Source organism: Leptonotus elevatus, chromosome 7 (genome assembly GCF_054856555.1).
Source record: "Leptonotus elevatus isolate MCC_2025b chromosome 7, RoL_Lele_1.0, whole genome shotgun sequence".
Classification (NCBI taxonomy): Eukaryota; Metazoa; Chordata; class Actinopteri; order Syngnathiformes; family Syngnathidae; genus Leptonotus; species Leptonotus elevatus.
The window spans coordinates 8,804,766-8,827,642 of NC_141245.1; the positions used below are offsets into that span (position 1 = coordinate 8,804,766).

Below are 22,877 nucleotides of genomic sequence, written 5' to 3' on the forward strand. Positions count from 1 at the left end.
CTTCCTGTGAGAATCATTAACACCTTTAAAAAGTCAGCAATAAATTCAAATTGGTACTCACGCAGATGACAGTGTCGACCATATAATCCTGGGGAACACAGGCACGCTCCATATAAACGATGGCAGTGTCCATTGTAGGGACAGTTGCACTTTCTCATGCAATTACTTCCGAAAAAGCCCCTTGGACAACCTGCAAACATGAATGATAACAGACAACACTGGGATAATCAAAGGCCGACATTTTCATGAGAATACAGTAAAACTGAATTTTATATGAAGGGAATACTTTGGTGCGGATGTGTGTCAATTTGTGTACAAATACAAACCAGCCTCGCAGAGTTGTCCTTGTACCCCCGGGGGGCACAAACACCTCCCGGACACAGGGTCACATGTGCCTCCATTCTTACACTGGCACACACTGTTACAAGTCGGCCCATAAGTTCCCTGTGGACAAGCTGGAGAATAAGGTGGGTCTTGAGAAAATACATTGACAACCCTGAGTAACCTAAAGATAGCGGTAAATGATACACTGGCTCATATGTAAGGAGTTAAGAAGGTGCTATTGTTTCGGTTTCTGTTGGTATGTTAGTTCATTAATCGGCTAGCAGAATTACACAAAAACTACACAACCCAATTTGAACAGAGGAAGTAGCATATGTATAAAGGAAGACGCAAACATTTTGAGGATTGTATAAAGGTGTGGATGTGGCCATTTTTTCCACTGTCTTGTATAAATGAATGGCATAGTCCTCATGGTCAATGAAATTTGAAGAGCACTTTCAGCTGGTTTAATTGGGCTTCCATCACTCATAGAGAACTAGCTCTAGCTGCTCTTCGGCAACAGATCCAAGACTTCATGAAAATAGAGAAGGAGCACATGGACCAAGGAAAACCCCATTCACTAAAAATTGTGTGGTGCCACTCGTGGTATGAGAAACAGAAGTGGTACTGCCTGTCCATTCATGAACCAGAAAACAGCCTGGTTTGCATAGAACAATGGTTCTTAAACTTGTTGGAGGTACTGAACCCCGCCAGTTTCTTAAGCGCATTCACCAAACCAAAATGTGATTTTTTTTTTCTAATATAAGGTTTGATGTACAGGCAGAGTAGCCTTTTCATCGAATCTGGCTGTCTTCATCTTGAATTCACAAAGCGTTGTGTTCTTGTATTCCCCATCTCCACATCCTCCATAGAACAACTTGGATTTTGCTCAAAAATATCTTGACACTAGCCTTTTTGTTTGACCATTTATGACTCAAACATCTTCCAATTAACACATTAGCGGTTCGCAATGGGTATTCCTGCAAGCCTCTGCCCAATAGTTTTCACTTCCGACTGGATTTGGGTTTGAATTTCCCACCCACTATCTGTGGCTGTAATGCCATGCGCAGAGAGTGCAGTTTCATTTTTCAGCCTCAGGTGGAAGTAGCAACTTGAAATTAAATTCCCTGCATTGAGCAGCTTTCAGGAATTGTTCCTTTAGTTCTGCTAGATAGCTAGTTGTGCTGGACTAGAATTGTTCAACTTGGCATTGCAAATCAGGCAGTTTGGACGCTGACTCCCATCACTCAACTTTATATTTATAGAGTTTTCTTAAGATGGAACACAGGAGCAGCAGATACAATGAAAACAGCCCCAGAATTGAACCCTGTGGAACACCATATGTTCCGTTATACATGTGAATTCATATTACACATTTTCATCCAACCACTTTCTTTTTGTGCTCGATATAGTTAGTATCAAGGGATTACAATAATAAAAGAAATCACACGACGTTTCCATCACAACAGTCACAAGTCGACTAATGAGCCACAACAAATTCCCTGCAAGCAAGGAGGCGTGATCACCTGCAGCCAATAACGGCCAAGCGGGCATACTGTATTATCACGAATCATGTGAGTTGGGTGTGTGTCTTGACCGCCGCCAAACCCCTGCGACTGACTCAGAACTGCTGGCTTAGAAGCACGAATTAGGCGCTCAATACATTTTCACTTTTATTAACAAGGCCATCATACTGAGTACCATCGTTGATATAATAAAAAAAAAATTATTAAGTCTTTTGTATTCAGATCTCATTATCGTATGCACTGCGCAAAAAGGGGTCCAGTGCATGTGCATCCAAGCAGGACCAGGCACATTGGGACTGTATAATCTGTATAAAATTTGACATTCTAACGGACTTATCCCATGTGTTTTTCCCCTCATGAGAACCAGCAGGACTCAGGTTCAGACCAGAGACAGCCATTAATCACAGGAATGCATGGGAAGAGTGGACAATTGCTTTGAAACCCAGCAATGAACATCCTTGGACCCCGGCCTGCTGTGGGCCTTGGCCTTGGTAAGGTAGCTCACAGATTGATTCCCCTGGTGCTTTTTTGTTCGGAGGTCCATAAACAACCCTCTAACCTACGCAGGAGAGCTGACAGGTTTTGATATATGACCCTGGATCGATGCACGCAGCAGGCTATCTCACTCTAAAACTGGACCACACTTCTATAGGTAGCACAAATAGAACTAACAGATGGATTATCCCAAGAGATGGGGAAGATGATGGCTTTGTGCGTGCGTGTGTACGTGTACATATTCATGGCCAAAAATAACTAGTTAAAGGATAAAAGATAGTTCTGGCAAACTACATATTCTTTCCCTGCTGCTGCTGCTCTGTGTGAACTCCCCAAACAGTCTCTCTTCATCGCAAAAGTGAACATTGTCGGTATTGTGAGTAATAACATTCTGTATAGAAGAAGTAAGTTTACTTGAAATCAAATTAGGAGTGAACAAACAAGCAGGTAAAAACAAAATCCTTGGCAGTAGGTTTTGTATCTCAGTTAAATCCTACAAAGAGACAAATAAAAACAAATCTCTTTAAAGCATTTGGGAAACTAAAAAGCAGATGTGACAGGCACTCCACATACCGAATATAATAAACTGTTGAACTTACTCTCATTGCAGATAACGCCAGCCCATCCAGGTGAACATTCACAGCGGTCTTTATTTTCGCCACAGTGTCCATTTACACAGTCTTCACATCGCCAACTGCAGTCCTCCCCAAAAGAATTATCCAGACACACTGACAAGAATGAAAAGTTAGTTTTCTATTGTCAGAAAGGTGCATACTTGCTTTTTGTTGTACCGATTTGGCTGTCCAATCTAAATTCTTCTCCACGTTTTAGGAGGCTTCCAAACTCTTCATCATCGTCACCAGCATCATTATCATCATCATCGTCACTTCCATAGCGGGAATGTAATGCTGCTGTGTAATGGAGAAGCTGGGGAACGTTACGAAAGAACAGCTCTGGTAACCTGTAGACTTCCAGCTGCTCTTCATCTTCTTCCTCCTCCTCCTCATCTTCCTCCAACTCTCTTCCATACAAAGCTAACAAAGGCGACACAGAATGACCATATGTTACAAGTGAGTTGTATGACTCAGAATTTCATAGATTGCAATGCTGGGTTTATGGTTAGTCATAATCTCACATTGTTGCTATTGTAAATTTAAAGGGAGTCTATAGTTGAAAAACAAACTCACGTCCTTCCTGTGTTAAAGCAGGAGATAGTTAGGCTACATATAAAACTAGAAATCACCAAATTCATGGAGAAATGTATTTTGAAATGCATCTTTTATAGAGTTAGTTCAAGGTTACTGACAGATGCAGGTGTGCTGATCTTGATCCAAGCGGAAACCTTGTCGGCAAAAACACTCATATGTTCCCAGGGTGTTGACACAGGCATGGTTGCATCCTGACGTCTCTGCCAGGCACTCATTGATGTCTTATCGGATAATGAAAAATTACACACACACACACACACACACACACACAATAAATAAATAAGAGAGGGGTTGCAAAACACTTATCATAGAAATAAAAAGTAATGGCAGAAAATGGATGTCACACACCGTAACTCAAATTAGGCAATTAATCAATCAATGGTGTGACACTTGATCTTGAATAAATTAATCCTAAAGGTGAAGTCAACCTTAAACATTTCTTGATAATATGTTATATGTGACCTCACTAGTCTAAACATGACATTCTGATTAATATTACATTTGTGGAATATAAGTTATGCAGCTAAATACATCCGTTTTTATCCATCTCAGGGGGCGGTCATATTGCCACTTGCTGTCGACTAAAGATGACATCGCAGTTGCTCAGGACTGAGCTGTGATTGGTTGCTACCTGAGGCATGAGCAACTGCAATGTCATTTTCACTCAACAGAAAGTGGCAAAATGGCTGCCTTCTGATATGAACTCATATATATATATATATATATATATATATATATATATATATATATATATATATATATATATATATATATATATATATATATATATATATAACTCATATTCCACTAACGCAATATTAACCAGAATACTGTATTAGACTGGTGGGGCTGCATAGAACATATTATTGTAAGATTTTTTTGGGGGGTTGACTTCCCTTTAAGATATTTTTGATGTTGTATCCAGTTTGAAGAAGACCTTTTTATTTTCCAGCATGTCTCTGCCCCAGTGCAAAAAAAGATTAGATTAGATGAGGTTGGTGTTTATTTATTTTATTGTATCTTATTGTATTTTATTATGTTGTAATGTATTGTATTTTATTGTATTTTATTTCATTTCATTTTTATTTTATTTTTTTATATATATATTTTATTAGTTTTTATTTTTTTTATTTTTACCAGAATGTGAGGTCAGCCCAATCAAAAAAACTATTGAATGTTTTTTTCTGGATGATGGAAACAGGGGTGAAGGTAAGTGGTGTGCAGGTGCTGAAAGTAAGAAATAGTTTTTTGTTTTTGTAACAAAAAAAATCCCAAAAATACTGCTATAGGTTACATCAATTAATAATGCAGTTATAATAATAGTAAGTAAGCCTAAGAGTAATAAATCCTAGAATCGAAATAAAATGTATTGTGAGACAGCACTATTAAAAAAAAAATCGAATACGAGTAATAATGATTGGAATCTTACCATGTACTATTAATTGCACAAACGCCTTTATACAACGGTTACTTAGCATTTTCTGTTATTTGTCACAAGATCTGGAATAGCTTTTTTTTACTTGTACATGTTTTCGGATTTGTGTGCAGCATCACAGTGCCACAATACAAAAAGCATAACAAAGACTAGATAACCCGCCAACAATCCAGAATTCTTACCGTCACAGCCACAGCCATCTGGGTTTTGTGTGTGGCCAGCTCTGCAGCTGCATTCGTAGCCGCCTGGATAGTTTCTGCAGAGGTGGCTGCAGCAGGATTGGCCATTGACACACTCATCACTGTCTGAGGTAGGTACACAGTAGTACGTTGTAAGATTTAGCATGCAGTAGAGGGTACATGATGCCAAAAGAAGTTCTTACCTACACAGGTCTTCCTGTCCTGGTCTAGCTGGTAGCCATGATGGCAAGAGCAAAGCGGCCCATTGGTGGTGTGCTCACACTGATGAGAGCAGCCTCCATTATTCTTCTCACAGCTGTTAACAATCTCCATCTCTATGCCTGGAGTGTACAAGTGTGCACGACCACAACAAAGACACAACATTTTCAGCAAATTAGGACAAATGAGTTTGGTTTGGAATGCAAAGCAAAGGATTCATTCAGTGCATATGAAATGTACTTGACCATTCACAATGCCTGCTCAATGAAATGTCCACTGGTGGACTAATGCGTCAGTAGTGTTTCTGCTATACTGGGTCGCTGGTAGAAAAAAGATGTTATCTTTACTCACGGTAGCACCGTTTTCCATCTGCACCAAGCTCAAAGCCCGGATGACACACACACCGAAAGGAGCCCAGCATGTTGACACATCCATGGGAGCACTTGGCATGACCTGAATTGCACTCATCAATGTCTGTTGAAGACAGGATATGCTTGCTTGGTTATTTTAAACACATGGCAATGTGACACAAATGACAGAAAAAAGACTTACAAAAGAATAGATCCTTGACAAAAACATCTTGAATTATTTTTCAGTGTCATGGACACAAGAATGTATTGTTAGCTCAGACTGGGATTCATGGACATGTGCATTTCAGCTTGCATGAAATAAAACGGATCTATCATGGCAGGATTTAAATAAATTGTCCCTCTTGGTTCCGTTGAATCAATTCTATTATATATGGAAAATGCCCACTTAAATACACAGGCATGATTGTAGCACATGATTACTAATCATGTTCTAATCTTTGATTAGAAATGAAATAGTGAAGGCAGATAAAGCAAATACTATTGCATTTGTTTGGAACAGGTTTTTGTACAGAGATAGACAGATATTGAACCAAACATATTTTACGGTTCATAGAAAATACCAATACTTCATTCATCAGCAACAACACCTGCACAAATTATTGGGACAACATAAAGTTTTACTACGGTGGAAGACAATCTCTTCTGGGACGCTGGTCGACTTGCAATTTGATCAAATATAGAACAGAATTTTCCCACAGGAAGTCATTTGAATTTCATTCATACATTTCAAGGTCAATACTTTATTTTATTTTTATTTAGTTCATTCTTAATTGTGATAGATGTTTGAAAATAATAATCACACTTAACGCGGGAGCTCGCTTATTTATTTATTTATTTGTTTATTTATTTATTTATTTATTTATTTATTCCTTCCTTCATTTTTTAAAAACCACCATGCTGAAGAAAGAAACAATTAGAGACAGCAGGTGTGACCGACAAAGTGTGTCAGTTATTTGCAGTGAGCACACTTATAGTTGGTCATCGGGGCGCCCCAAGCTTCATACTGACCTGGTAGCTTTGACTTTAGCAGTTTTGCTGAAACTATTTTGGAATATCCACCTCTGGGAAATAAGGGAACATCCCTTGCTTCCTAACAACAGGGACTACGACTCGCAAACATATGAAAGAAAGAAAGAAAGAAAAAAAAGAAAGAAAGAAAAACAGCTGAGAGGATTTACGCCCAATTCACATTGATTGCAGAGCGGACACGGAGCGGTTTCCGTACGGCATCCGCACGGACTGCAATTCACACCGTGCGCTTTGCGTGTGCTGTACGTGTCAGGAAATCTGCACCCGCCAGACCACAATATCACGGGGGTTCACGCTGGAGAGTTGAGTTCACGCAATAACAACCGTGTATATAGAGCGCTACTGGTAAACAATAGCAACACTTTGCCTGTCGTCACATCGATATGCTTTTTGGACATTATTTCTGGGACTTCTACTATGTTTCTTCGACCATAGGTTAGTATGTTTTGTGTTTAAATAGTGTTATTTTGTCATGTTTAATTTATTCTGAGCTTGTTTTTTTGTTTTTTAAATGTCCGACTCATATAGTTAGCTAGATTCCCTTCCAAAAAATCGAGTTCGCAAATGGTTTTATTTTGAAATATACCGGATCTACCTTGATGTCGACGCCTGACTTCCTGTCCGGCTCGTGTAATTTCTTCAGCTTCATGAAAATACGCATGCGGAATCTGGAAGAAATAGAAAGCTTGCGGAAACCATCCGTAGCTCCGCATCTGATATGCACCGCATAGGCCTAAGCACCCCACTGCAGCTAGTGTGAATGGACTCAAATGCTTTCTATTCCTAGCGGCGTTCGTACGGATGTCGCTCCGCGTCCGTCCCGCAGTCAAATTGGGTGCATTTAAAAAAATTAAACCTCGAACCGATAAATCTAGTGTTATAGTAACGCTATTACAAATAAGTCATGCTACCAATAGCAGCCATGGCTAATGACAGCTTGTTTACAGTGCTAGTTTAGTAATGCTAGTCTAAGATTGCTAGCGCTGCTATATTGTATTGTTAAAGTTACTGACTATTTATCACATTTATACACTTTTCGAATCGCATGCCATCCAATCTAAAAATGTAGGCTACTGTAACGCTTCTCTACATGTGTTTGTAGATTTGCAATTAATGCCAAGGTATTGCGACATTTTTTAATGCATTTTTTATCCATACAGTAGTTCCATTGTAGGAGTTTTTTCTAAGTTCTAAGAACAGTGTTTGAAAAAGCCCATTGGATTTGTAAATGCACCTTATGTGAAGTGTACGTCGAAGAGTGTACAGTATCTGATTCCTCACCTTCACAGCTCTTGCCATCTTCAGCCAGAGTAAAACCAGATCGACAGCTGCACTGAGCACGGCCATCCACGGAGACACACAGCTGTGTGCAGCCTCCATTCCTCTCCTCACAGGGGTCCCTCACTGCCACACAAAAACACAAAGGATGTGACCCACACATGCACATTCTATCATGGGTATCTTATTTTGGTGATTTACAGACTGTTTTGTCAAGGTCAGGTGGGGGTAATCAGGGCTGATGACTTACGTTCACAGTGCCGTCCATCTGTCTTGAGCTTGTAGGTCTTTCGACACTCACATTTGTAGTGATTGTTTCCCAAGTCTAGGCATTTGTGCTCACAACCTCCATTCAACACCAAGCAAGAGTTTACAGCTTGAATGCAAAAGAGACACATGTATATATATTTGAAATAGCGGGGGGGCATTTTTTATTTTTGTTGCTTTCAGAATACCCACAAAATCTGGAGACATCATTGTAAAAAAAAAAAAAAACATTTGTGGTGCCCTTGAGCGAAGCATTGACCCCCACCTCCATCTGAAATGGTGCAACACTGTGCGCCTCTTTCTCTCTCTGAATCTCTCCTTGCATTCTTGCATGTGTGTGAGCTGGTTTTCCAAAGTGCAAGCTGAATTTTCCCTTAAAGCGACAGTGTGCAGATTTTTTTTTCATTTTTCAATGGTTATTCATTTAAAAAAAATGAACTATTCATTTCAATAATATGCAAAAAAAAGTATGTTCTATAAGATCAACATACAGAGGACAGCCATCTTACGTTGCCACTTTAACTGACAACTGTTATTTTTTCACTGAAAACACTGTTACCTGTGCATGTCTGACAACATAATGCAAAAAAAATATCTAAGTAACACCCAAAGATATACCTTATAAGAGAAAATTTTAAGCATTTTTCTTAGCAATGAAGTGTACAAGTCTTACTTATAAGTCAGACTTATGGGTATAACTCTGTCATACATGGTGGCATGTTCGCCACAGAGTCAGAAAATAACGTGAAAACACCGCAGAGAAATCAATGTATTCAGGTTAGGTGGCCTTAGTGAGTGGCAATGTAAGATGGCGACCGGTAGCCACTTCTTCCAACGGCAGTTAAGCGGCATTGACAGACAGCCCATTCATATGTAAGTCCGTGTACAGAAGGCTGACATGTTTCGCCGCCATCTTTTTGCTATGGATACCCGAAAGAGACAAACTTTGCCAACGTAGTAATTGGTGGTAGGCTTGCAAAATGTGGTCCCTCTGAGGCACCATAGTGCGCATTCTTCCAAATGTATGCAATTCGAACTTAGATCATTGCATTCTATCAGTCCACCGCTAGATGGCAAAGATTTCTACACACTGTCTCGTTAAATGATTGAGTGAGTATTCAAATTCAATCCAAATAAAACAACATTTTGTGTAAAAGCTAAAACTAATATGTACTAAGCCAGGTGCTGGCAGTTTTAGTGACTTTCTAATATTTCCATCCAATTACTGTGTAGCAAATATGAAATATCACCTCTGTGCCTAAGTTTTTATGAGAAGAAAAAAATTTAACACTGATGACTTTAGCATACACAACTCTATCTTCCACGGCAAAAATACTACAGAAAGATGGGGAGAGAATCACAATACATTGGTGTAAGTTGTATTAACTGTCAACTTGTGTTGTTTGGCTATGTCTGGACCGCAAGTCTGTAAATAAAGCAATTCCGTTCAATCATGTACTGTATCTGTCCTGCACCATGAAAATATTGGATATATACAGTATTACCCACGCTTGATATTGTCTAAAAGACAATTTCAAGAAGAGTGCATCACATTTCCTGATGAAGTCATCATGTGAATTTCTCTCGTCGTCCAATATAGTATAGTACTTAGTGCATGAGTTATCCAACCACTGAAACGCTCAAAAACTCCTTCAGTCACACACCCAAAATATGTGAAGAGGTACCCCAAGTCCTTTCTTTCTGCTGCTATCAGCAGTGATAATATCATCAACACTGCCATTAATATAATCATTATAACTTTAATGTATTATGCATTTATTTATGGTCATGGACATTCATGAGCAGTTGCCTTTTCCACTGCTTATAAATATTTTGGCTTGTGTTCTTACCAATAACAACGATGTATTTGTAGCCTACTTACATAAAACTTTGCCTATTCTTGCAGCCTTTGGTACACAAAACTACACTTTCACATTTGTATTATAGCATTTTGATGAATGTACTTGCCACATGTGATGTACACTTAGCCTTTTTTTGTGGTCCAAAATAATGATTGTATAACACAAAAAAATTAAACAAGCCTGAACAAAATATATGGTAACCATAACTTGAGATTGTGTCCTGCAAAGATTCAAGACTCCCGGAGCTAGATTGAGCAAAGCAGCCCCAGAACATAACCAAGTCTTGTCCTTCTTTCACAGACACTCGTCAAACCTGGTATAGTGAGAGGTGTTTGTTCATGAGGGTGGGCCAAAATACCTGTCGATAGTTGTGTAAGTCTAATTGAGTGTCATTGAGTCACAGCAATTAATTGACTGTAGTGATTGCCTCAATAGATTGTGAAACAAAAAAGGTCAACTGTACCATTATTTCTGTCCATTTTATTAGGGCTGTGTTTCGCAACCTTTATTAACCAAGGCACGTATTTCTCATTGGGAAAAAATATATTTTTTTAAAGTGTTACATTTCTAACTGCTTACCAATGCAGGTCCGACCATCAGTATGCATGCGGAATCCTTCCCCGCACTCACAATGATAAGAGCCTGGTGTGTTGATGCATTTCTGCTGGCATCCTCCATTGACCTCCGCACATTCATTGACATCTGAACACACACAGAAGTACAATAACGATATTAATAGTAACCGGTGTAACACTGCTTTGATTATTTCGGAGAGTAGTAGTAGACCATCAACAGAGCTGGTCACGAGCTGTGGGTCGTGACCAAAAGAACAAGATCCCGGATACAAGCGGCCGAAATGAGTTTCCTCCGCAGGGTGTTCGGGCTCTCCATTAGCCCTTTAATGGTCTGCTCGACCATTTGGTAGACCACATTTTGAGTCACTATATTGCAATAGAAAATGTGTTGAATTGAACTTAGTCTAATTGGGCCATCTCTGCCACTTGGTTGAGGTATGCTATGCACAAAATAACCACTAGAGGTCCCTCTACTTTTGGACGGTTAGAGTTTTCAAACATTCTGCCACTAGCAAGTGAGAAACTTGCAAATCACTGCTGACACGTTATATACTTCAAATATTTTTTTTAAAACATGCTTGACAATGGCGGAGGCACATGGTGGCCGCTGTCTGTGTGGCAGTGGTAGAGGTGTCAGACGTGTCCAAGTTTGAGGATGTCAAAGCCTGATTGGGATACTGCAGTGTAGTTTGGCTCCTGGATACTGAGCATGCATCTCCTCTCATAAAAAAAGAGAAGTAACAGGTAGTTTTTTGTTTGAGGATGGAAGGAAATGAAGTAATAACATAACATTTGCCAATAAATGATAAGAGCTTCTTTTTGATTGACCTATATGAAGACAATAAGTAGCAGTGTACAAAGGCTTAGCTTCAGTCATCTCTTAAAGATCCAGCAGGCATTGATAACTTCAAACTCTACAACAAAGATCCGAAAAAGTAGGCAGCCCTTCTTCAAAAACAAGCTCTCCATTGCTTCCCCATAAATTTAACCACTCATAGAGTAACAAATAAACCAAAAGAACTTCACACAACTGGGGCCTCTTCCGCTTGTCTTCTCCAGTGGTCGGTCGGCTGTGAGGATTTAAATTATGACAATATCTTGTCATAAAGGTTAAAGGCCGGGTGTATTTGTTCACACCTGGAACGCTGGGAAACAAATGGGCCTCACTCAACATATTTCTTTCTGCCAGACTAAGAAAGTTACGTAGTTGACAGGTTTACAGAGCATGTGCTGACTGTGTTTTTCATTCAACATTTTACGGGCTGGAGTCTAGACAGTTCATCTGCAGCAGGTCAATCAAAGTTAAAATTAATTACAGTCATTACTAGGAACAATATAACCCATATTTAATACAACAAAACAGAAACCATCGTTGTTATTTACTGTGGAGCATGCTAGTTGTGTAGAAAGGTTGGGCATTTGTCAAATTATCAATTCACAGATAAATTCACAGGTGGTCACCCTGCGCTAAAGCTGTGGAAATTTAAACAAAAGGCATCTGTATGCACGTGTGTAGTTCCAGAACAGAGGTGATTGATTGTACATATGATAAAGTGCAGTAAGGCCCACTGACAGATTGTTGGCAGTCATGCAATAAATCTACAATGTCAGCGCATATAAGAAACAATGCACATTCTAGTACGTACATGGGGGGGAAAGGTGCAGCTTTGCCATATAGCATTAGATGCATTCACATGTGATTCCAAAGGTGGCCCATATCTAAAATGTACCTAGAAGAGAGAGTTCCACCCAACACCTGGTTTGTTGATAACATCAGAAACCAGCTATCCATTCATTTTATATACAACTTATGCTTACTAGATCACAGTTGAACAGGAGCCTAATTTGGCTTAGTTTAGCGAAAGGCGGGGTACACCCTGAATTACAGTAGTCACCAGCCAATCACAGAGCATAATATTGCACAAAATGCAAAATTTTGAATCTACATTTGACCTACAATCCATGTTTTTGAAGTGTGGGAGGAAGCAAGTTCCCTCGAGTGTGAGACACACTGACGCACCATTAGAAGTTCATCAATAAAATAACAACTTGTTAATAAATCTGAATGCTCAGATGAGCAGACGCTAATATAAAATGTGTTTGTGCACACTGATTGTATCCTAAATGTTCTTCGTACCTTGACATGATTTGCCATCTGGCCCCAACTCACTGCCCTCAGGACACTTGCAGTAGTAGCTGCCGATGGTATTGCAACAGTATCCTTCACAGCCTCCTTTGTCCACCTCACATTCATTTATATCTGAAAGAAAAACAAAAAAATCGTTTGGTTCATTCCATGCGACAAAGTGTGATCATTTATTAATGTTTGGGGGGAAAAACAATACATTGTGTATCATTTTGCTAAAGATTTTAGAGTTAAATGACAATGTGAAAATTTTGATTTTTTTAAACTTCCTCTTGTGTTAGGGTCGGCACCGACCCGTTTTAAGTTTTAAATGCACATAAGTACTACATCAATTTGTTTACAGCATCAAAACTTTTTGACTTTGTCGGTAATGTCTATTTAAACAAAATCGAAAAAAAAAAAAAAACAATTTCAAATTATAAAATGTTCTGGTGAAAATTATGACTTTTGTGTTGTAGGGGTCAGTTTCGACCCAGTTAGATGTTATTGTATCACACACCTGGCTGTACCCATCAACAAGTCCCCATTGTATGGATGTATTAAATGTATTGTATTGAATGGTGGTAATTTGCATGATCATCAGGTTGAAATGTTGTTTTGCAGATTACAGCTCTCCAATTTACAGCAAGTAACAATGGTTAGTTGTTATTGTATGACACACTTGGCTGTACCCATCAACAGCACTGGATCATGAATGCAAGTGCCCATTGTTCAGCATTCCAATGCAAATGGTGGTAATATTTACGATCGTCAGGGTGTGCCAATGACTGGACCATTGAAATATTGAGTTGCAGAGTACAGGTCTCCAGTTTACAGCGAGCAACAATGAGAAGAAGAGTTACTGCAAGCCAAGCTTTGGATCATATCTTTGCTGAAAATGAAGCAGAGGACACACAGCAGGAGGAGGAGGAAGATGATGTGGAGTATCAAGCGGAAGACACGGACACATCTGAACAGCGTGATGATGAGGTCACCGGTGCTGAAGCTACAAATGGGATCACAAGGTTTGCTGTGACAAGAGTGACATCAAGACATGTTTTGATTTGTTTGTGCCAATGTCACACAAAAAAAAAAGTCATTATTGCTATGACAAACCTTGAAGGGGAAAAAGTCCATGGCAACATCTGGAATGACATTGATGAGGAATGTCTGGATGCCTACATTGGTCTTCTTCTCGCTGGAGTGTACAGATCCAACAATGAGACCACTGATAGTCTCTGGGATGCATCGACAGGTAGGAATATTTTCCGGGCAACAATGTCACTTCAGACCTTTCAAATGATATCCAGAGTATTCATATTTGACAACAGAGACACCAGAGCAAAATCTGTTAGCTTGCTCCCATCAGGGATGTCTGGGAGAGATGGGTGCAGCTCCTTCCACTGATGTTAAACCCAGGGCCAGAGGTGACTGTAGAGGAACGTTTTCTTCCTTTCCGTGGAAAATGCCCCTTCAGACAATACATGCCAAGTAAGCCAGGCAAATAAGGCATAAAAATCTGGGCAGCCTGTGACGCAAAAAACAGCTATGCATGGAATCGACAGATTTACACAGGCAAATCTGCAAGCGGCGTTCCTGAAAAAATAAAAAATAAAGGAAAACGTGTAGTCCTTGATATGACTACTAGACTGCGGGGTCACAACATCACTTGTGACCATTTTTTTTACCAGCTATGACCTTGGACAAGAACTTCTCAGGAGGAAACTCATCATGGTTGTCAGAGTAAAAAATAAATAAACCTGAGCTGCCCCCTGAAATGTTGCAGGTGAAGGACAGGGCTCCGCTTTCATCAAAGTTTGTTTTTACAGACACCACCACTGTTGTTTCATACTGTCCAAAAAAACGGAATGTAATATTGATGTCCACTCTTCACAAAGATGCAACTGTGTCATCAGGAAGTGACAAAAAGCCCATAATCATCCTGGACTTTAATAAAAACCAAGAAGAGCAAGCAGAGAATGTTTCTTGAGGAGTTAGAAAGTTCCTTTGTCAAGGCCCACATTGAGCGAAGGGAAAGGGTCCCCCGAGACCCATCCGCTGCAGCCTTGGTCAGACAGGTGCAGAGCTCACCAAGCACGTCGTCCACATTCACAGTAACACGAAGAGCATCGGCAACAAAAGCCTACTCAGCCAGCCCTGCCTCAACATCGACCACAACAGCTACAGCCACAACCCCAGTGAGACAACCTGATTCTAAAAGAAAGAGGTGTCAGGTCTGCCCTAACCATAAGGACAGAAAGACAAACACATTTTGCTTCTCTTGCAAGAAATACCTCTGCAAAGAACATACTAAAGGTGTCACTTTTTGCCATACATGCATCTAAACACAGTATACATTCATGTTCTTGCACAGACTGTTTATCAACATAGTACAAATGTAGTTGTGTGTAATGTTCAATGTACCTCTACTGCTACTGTAATAGCTCTTGCAAAGAACAAACTAGTGTCATTTATACACAAGCATCGAAAAACACACATACACACACATGCATGTTCTAGATTGGCCTCGTTGATTTTTTGACTTTACAAATTCCCATTTTGTATTCTTAGTAGGTCTGCTTTTCACATTGTATTTGTAATAAAGATTTTTTTTTGGGGGGGGGGGGGTCTTGTTTTTGCCTTTTTCTTGAAGTAAATATGTATGGGTCAAAATTGAATGTTGTAAATTGTCATAATGATTGTCCGAAAGGAAAAATTAACAAATAAAAAACAAAAATATGTATATACAGTATATCAGAGACTGTCCCAGAGCTTACGTTCCGAATGCATTAAGCTGCAATGGCTGCATGATTGTTCTGTTTCCAATAGTTCTGTCTGAAAGGCGAAGGCAAAAAAATGTGCCAGGAAGACAGTGTGAATGGGACTACAGAGTCAAGACAAATGAGGGAACAGCACCCTTGTTTGTGGGTTACATAGGGCACATCGGGAAGTAAATCATAACCGCAGGATACAAACCTATGGCATTTCCTCAAAAGGAGTCTTTAAAGATGTACAATTGTCACTTTCTTTGATGTAAACACACTAGTGCATGCATAGAATGAAGTGTGTTCCAGACCCAAGTGGAAAATGCTGTTGTGAGGCTGCTTTATGAATAGGGGTGATAACAGTTTCCCATCCGGTAACATGGACAACACACAGCTGCTTAAATGCTCTTATGTTCTCTACAGACAAACTGATTCCAGATCCCTGTGTATATCATTAAGTCTTACTGGCATAACTCGTTCTCTACACTCCACTTCAGAATTTCTCAAAGGATCTCCACTCTTCCGCCACCAAAAACAACCTCAAGTATTCAGGCCGTGGATAAATCGATATGCCATCTGCCAGTTATCATTTCCCAACATTTATATCGGCAGCTATGTAGTGTTTTTTTCCCCCTCAACATTGTTAAGGAACATGGAAAAGATTGAGCTTAGAGCTCAGTAGAAGTGGGGAATTTCTACATACCTTTTCTTGGGAAAAGAAAAAGTTTGAAAAGCAGTCAGGAGGCATTTGTATTCCCACCATGAAAATTGTAAGAAACAAATGCATTATACAAAAAAATTGACTTTACTGAGAATATCATATAACACAAACATTCTCGGGTCACTGTTTTGAATATAACAATATTCAGCTGGAAAAGAACTGTTCTGGACTGACTTAAACCGAGGTCTGACACATGATAATTTCTTCAAATACTGGAGTAGCAAACATTAAATGAAATGGCTCAATTAGCTTCATTTTGCTTGTGTCATAATTTTAATTGTTGTTAGATTCGTAACATTTAATAATAATTAAAAAAAAAAAAAAGCACCAATGCAAAGGAAAGACTAAGCAGTGAGAGACAATAATTCCCTGAAAATCTTTATGAAAGGCTATAATGATTAAAATCATGCATCTCGGTCCACTTCAAAACGTTTATTAAAAAATAGATACTGCCAAAGTAGTGGTTAGAAGATGTTTTGAAGACAGACAAAAGAGCCTTGCCATGATCAAAACCACATGTTGCTGTCACTTTACATAATATAAGAGCCCAAATGTCCTTGGGATATTGAACCATACATTTCTAAATTAGAGGAAAGAAACATGTGTGTATGATCTATATATGTTTTCATTTGTGTGGCAGAGGGCTGGGAGATATGGGCTTTGTTACGGTGTAGTCACGGAGCAGCGTGGTGTCTGTCGGCGTGTGAAGTGGAGGACCCAAAATGCAGGGAGGCAGGAGAACCACAGCAGTAGTGCGGGCGAGACTGCTGTGCTTTATTTTACAGAAAACACTAACCAGGGTACTGGTTAATGCTAACTAAACAACAAACTGAAAATATACAAAATCAAAATGACAGACAGAACTCCTGTGGTGACCGTGACAAGCAGCAATGATCCCACACTGACTGATCACCACCCGGGAACTAAATACACCGACACTAATTTGGTAACTAGCCACACCTGGGGCCAGGCACAAGTGGCTGAGGGGCCGGATTGGTCAACCCGCGGAAGGGCTGCAACTCACTCAGGACCAATCGGGACCCTCAACCAAAACCAGATCTTCCCAGACATGACAGGCTTAAATTCATATCACGGTATAAACTGAAACCCTTCACAATGATAGTATATCCCAATATAAACATAAGTTTCTAGAATGGGTTATAACTTATAACTATATTGTGTAGCTGTTGTACTTTGTATTAGTGTCTCTGTACAATTTATATACCTGCTAATTGCTGTTCATGCTTATTTATTCCACTCTGAAATGTGGTTCCAGAAGAACTGCTTTCTTGTAAAGACCCTGCAAAGTGAATTCAGAGTTTTGTTTCTAGAAACATTTTATATGACGCGATTGCAAGTTACAGTACTTAGTTTTTGTATAACAATGCCCATTTGTACCACTAGAGCGTGAAATTAGCTAGTAAATTACGCCTGCAATCAAAAAAGTAATCTTTCCTGGACAGAACACCTTGATATTAAAGGTGAACTCCAAAGTGCTATGTGTTTTGAGCTGTTTGAGCTACCATAATAAGATGAAAGGCAAAACATACTAGAGTTTCTAAATAGCAAGAACTATGTGCTCGAATATGTTTGTCATGTTGTGTGATTCACAGGCTGATTAATGCGCATCCCTGTGTGCACTAAAGAGTTAACTTTCCGTAAAGTGTCTCTGTTATGTGGACTCACAGACCTTGACTTTTTATCAATATCATCACATAAGAAAACACATGAATGAAATAGTAATTATTCCAAGACTAGTATAGACATAGATAGATTCAAATCTGAAGCAGTCATATTGAAAAAAAAAGTATGTTATACATAATTTATTATAATTGTAATTTTACATAATATTACCAACAAAACAGAGTTCAGTTTTCAACAAGATATCAGGTTAAACTCTGTAGTCGGTAGTTCGTGTTTTTACTGTTCCACATCAGAAGAGAACATGAGAACAGGTTTGCATGATACTGTACATATACCCTGCATATAAACTGCAGGTGTGTTTGATTTAGTAGCATTGTAAATCAAAAGCTGTTCAAACATGAACTCAGCAATTGGGGTGAGAGGTGTGTCGAGCCTAACTAAAAATAGCCTAACTATTTGTTACTGTACAAATACACATTATACTAGTCACACATCTAAGAAAAAGATCTGCTTGGCATAAATTTCTATTGTGATTGTTTGCAATATACTGTAACAGCAACCAACCAAACCGCAACCAATTTGATGTCAGTATTGAACATGAATAATACAAATTGAAGAGTAATTGTCAGCATCAATATAGTCCAACCTTGAGCTATTTCAACTCTTTCAGGAATGCTTTCCTCAGCTGAATCCTGGATCCATCCATCCATCCAACCATCCATTTTCTATCGCAGATGTCCTCAATAGTGTTTTGGACGTGCTGGAGTCTATGTTAACAAACGTTTAGCAAAACCTGGACTGGCTGCCTGACAACCGCAGATTCTAGATACATTTGACTCGTGACCAAAAAAGGTCAATAGGCCTATGGTTTAAAGTTGCTACATTTAATCATATGGTAAGCTTCTTGGCAACTGTCGAAGTTCCATTGAGCAAGGGACTGTTCCCACCCACCAGCTCAAGAGGTGCCACAGTCAGTGAGTGACCTACTTTTCTGTGTTCTGTCTTAATTCATCCATTATCTGAATCCCTTATCCACACAGTCTATATCTAAAATGGAGGTAAAGGGCAATCCAGATGAGTCCCTGGGAGGCTTTTCATGGCGATGCTCTGTGTAAACCCACAAAGCAGTATATGATCAAATGTTTCACCCACTGGCCCCTCATGAATGTTATAACACTTTCATGCCTATAACATCAAGAGACAATCGCCACTGAATGTTCTTTGTTTGATTACATTGTCATCAGGTGAATTAAATGCAGGTGTATTAGTCGATAAAAAAACAGTAAGGTTTCACTCTAACAAAAATTAAAAATATCTATTCTATTTTCTAGAACCTTATACAATATTGCATAACATTGGCCACATAAAATCAAGCGTTAACCATAAACTGAGTAATACAAGCTAAACGTCAAATCTTTTTACAAAGTTTTGACAATAACTCTGCAATATTTCTTTGCAACAGTGTGTGGCATTGGATAAATTGCTCTGTGTATAATGAATTTAGCAGAAGAGAGCATAAATCATACTGAGAGAAAGAGAAGCGGTTCATCGCTAAAGAAAAGCAAAAAGTGAGCTGAAACTTTAGAAGGTGTGAAAGACAAACTCATAGAAAACCCTAATCTAATTTGTCACTCCAATGTGCGAAAAGCAAATCGTTTGGGTCAAAACACTCATAGCGGACAGCTGCCTCTACAACACGTGCTTGTGACATGCTGTCGTAAAGAAGGTGCTCCGGGGATCTAACAACCAAACATCCACAGGTCACTTTCATTATTCCCAACAGTACCATGTGTTACCGGACAACAGGTATACTGTGTTAGTTTCTTGAATGAGAAAAGGTGCATACAATACACTCTGGATTTGGTGTTTAAAGTCCCAGCAAGCTCAGCACTGTTGTTTTTTATTGCAACAAGACTCAGCAGAATTAGAACCTTCAAAGTAAACCACCCTTTCTCGAGAAATGCGACCACCTTTAACAGCCAAGAAACCCCCCACAGGGCAACCTCCTAATCAAAGCCCCAAGTAGAATCAAAGGAGAAGACCTGAATTTGGGGATTTAGCGAAACATTGTGCTGTTAAGAAAGTCACAGACTGTCAAAGCCACTGTAAACTGTAAAAAATGATGCTAACACTTTATTGGTGAAGTGGTGGAAAGGGTATAGTACGTACAGTAAACAATAGGACAACAATAGGAGTCAAAACTTACCATACTGGCATCTTGTCCCTTTAAAGCCTTTTGGACAATGACATATATGATCCCCACTCTCTGCGCATCGACCTCCATTAAAACACATATTGGTACTGCATATCCCTGAAGGTGTGACATAATAGCGTGACATTATCATTATCATGAGGGGTTTTTTTCAGTACAGAAAGTATAGATATTGTGTGAAATTATACACTGTATGATTTGTTTGCATCATCATGAATTTGTGTACTGATGTTAAAATGCTAATACCCACTATGTAGACAGCCTCGTTCGCCATCCCTTTGAGTCCAACCAGGGCAGCACTTAAAAACTGTGTGAATATCTGTCCTGTAGACTTGTCTGTATGTCGTGTAGTATGTCGTCCTGTGGAGAGTAAAATTGCTTACCGGGTTGTAATAGCTGCATTTCACCATGACGATGATGAAACATTCTATGGTGGTGAAAGACGTAGCTCTCACCTCCTCTCATAACCCATACACCATCTGTGGCCTGTGCAGCCCTGCCTCCACACCTTCACCATGCGTGTAAAAGCCTGAACACAAGGCTGAGGGACCCCCGAAAGAGACATCTCCTGGTCGGCACAAACATTGGGCCTGTAATGGAGACAAAGAAGAACAGATATGTTTGGGATCTGTGGAGTCGTGGGGTGGTGTCTTGGTGGTACGGGTGGCTGGGTAGGCGGTGATGGAGGGAGGGTGTCTGGGGATTTGGGGGCCTGGGGGCCTGGGGGCAGCGGGAGCTGGGTTGTGGTGGGTGGCGTGTGTGTGGGGGGGGGGGGGCAGTGGTGTTGACAAGTGTTGTGCTGCGTTGGACTTGGGGTGGGCGCTCCGGGCTCCTGGGTTTCCTCTCCGGCCGGTGGCCCTCGCGGGGCCCGGGGGTTGTGCCCTGGCGCTGCCGCGGCCTGGGGGGCCCTGGGGGGTTGAGCTTGCCCTGTCCTGGCCGGGGTCGACGGCTCCCTTCTTTGGTGGAGGTTTTCATGCATGCCAGATCCCCCACACCAGCATTTACCGAAATTCAAACACAATCTGCTTCTTCCTGGATGCTGATATCTGTGGATCTCACTCTGCTTCATCTATCCTTCCTTCCTTTCTTCAGTTTTTCCTTTGGTATCTTGAGGTCTCCCTAATTTGTTGGAATTTAGAAGCTTCTGGGGTTGGTGAAAGATTCTGGTTTGATGAACGATGTCTGATCAGTGCTGGCTTTCACTTTTCTTTCTTTTCTTTGATCCTTCCTTGGGTCTCCTGACAACTTCACAACTCTAGTGGGATTCTGAAGTTTTTGGTTTCAGTGAAGGGTATGGGATTTTTAATAGGTTTTAGGTGAATTAATGAGCACAAACTCACACGCACATATGCACACACACACACACACACACACACAAAGAGAGCAATGATGATGACATGTTGAATCGGTAAGATTACCGAATGAACAATACTGAGCTCTCTCTAAAAAATAAAAAATAAAAATAAAAAGAATATGCACATGTGCACAGACCATATAGCACAAATGTTTGCATTATTAGAGGTTGTCAAGTATCCTTAACTAAGCAGGGTCCACCTCAACCAACCATCTGGCTCCAATTCAAAACAGCCTGAAGTTAATTAGAGGAAGTATTCAGCTTTTCTTGTCATTAAAATGTTTCATTTAACCTTGCCCAACACAGTATTTGTTTTAATAGACGTCTGCTGGCTAGACATAAAAACATGTTGGAAGGCATACACATAATTCAGACTGTTCATTTTATATAGATTACTTGCAAGTGCGAACTCTAGTGGTCATCGGGCCAATCATGAGAATAGGATTTTTCGATCAATCACCGTATGATTAAGTCTCCTGTACAAGCGTACATAAATATGTATGTATCTATAAATAAACAAATAAATACTCGTGTGTGTGTGCGCGTGCGCGTGTGCGCGCCAATTTTCTCTCAGTCTCACTCACGTGTGAACATGTAACTTATTTAGCCTAGTTTTCATTTAAAGTTGAGATAATCGATGTTGACGTATAACATAATACAGTTTACATCCTATTTTGAAACAATCTACTTACATTCCGAGTTGCAATTCCAAAGATGTCCCGACGTGCAAGGTGCTGAAAGATATCAGACACAAAGTAAAAATGTCTGGGAACATATTTTCTGTCCGTTAGGGAGCCAATATCATTAGGTTGCCGTTAAGCCTCTGGGTCAAAAAAACATGTTGACATCACATTAAGATAATCCGTCTTGAGACATGGCTCAGAAAGTTGGTGCAAGTCTTTAGTGCTCTGTAATGTGGTCCCGACGTGAGCTCGCGTCCGCTGTGAGAGGATGAAGGTCGTCATCTCCTGTCAACAGGTTTGCACGTAAACGCACCACCCACATTCACAGAGTGGCTTGCCTGCTTGACAACCTCCAGTAGCACTGACCTCGAAATCGGGAGTTCAACAACACCATGTGAGCTATAGCCTACATTGTGTCTTGATGCTATGTATGTATGTATGTATGTATAGATGTATAGATAGATAGATAGATAGATAGATAGATAGATAGATAGATAGATAGATAGATAGATAGATAGATAGATAGATAGATAGATAGATAGATAGATAGATGGATGGATGGATGGATGGATGGATGGATGGATGGATGGATGGATGGATGGATGGAT

At 39.9% G+C, this 22,877-nt stretch overlaps 1 protein-coding gene across 1 annotated transcript in view; it reads right to left on the reverse strand.

Moving 5' to 3' along the window:
• The window catches only part of egfem1 (EGF-like and EMI domain containing 1), a 58,497-nt gene extending 35,991 nt beyond the window's left edge, over positions 1-22,506 (reverse strand). Inside the window, exons 1-16 of the mRNA XM_086080848.1 lie at positions 22,279-22,506; positions 20,688-20,822; positions 20,483-20,592; positions 20,227-20,331; positions 12,903-13,025; positions 10,770-10,892; positions 8,312-8,437; positions 8,065-8,187; positions 5,735-5,857; positions 5,368-5,505; positions 5,168-5,290; positions 3,649-3,771; positions 3,134-3,376; positions 2,942-3,070; positions 327-455; positions 62-190 (exon numbers count right to left, since the gene is read on the reverse strand). Of these exons, the coding sequence (XP_085936974.1) occupies positions 62-190; positions 327-455; positions 2,942-3,070; positions 3,134-3,376; positions 3,649-3,771; positions 5,168-5,290; positions 5,368-5,505; positions 5,735-5,857; positions 8,065-8,187; positions 8,312-8,437; positions 10,770-10,892; positions 12,903-13,025; positions 20,227-20,331; positions 20,483-20,592; positions 20,688-20,822; positions 22,279-22,361 (2,065 nt within the window). The 5' untranslated portion in view covers positions 22,362-22,506. The remainder of the gene's footprint in view (positions 1-61; positions 191-326; positions 456-2,941; positions 3,071-3,133; positions 3,377-3,648; positions 3,772-5,167; positions 5,291-5,367; positions 5,506-5,734; positions 5,858-8,064; positions 8,188-8,311; positions 8,438-10,769; positions 10,893-12,902; positions 13,026-20,226; positions 20,332-20,482; positions 20,593-20,687; positions 20,823-22,278) is intronic.
• Positions 22,507-22,877: the final 371 nt, after the last annotated feature.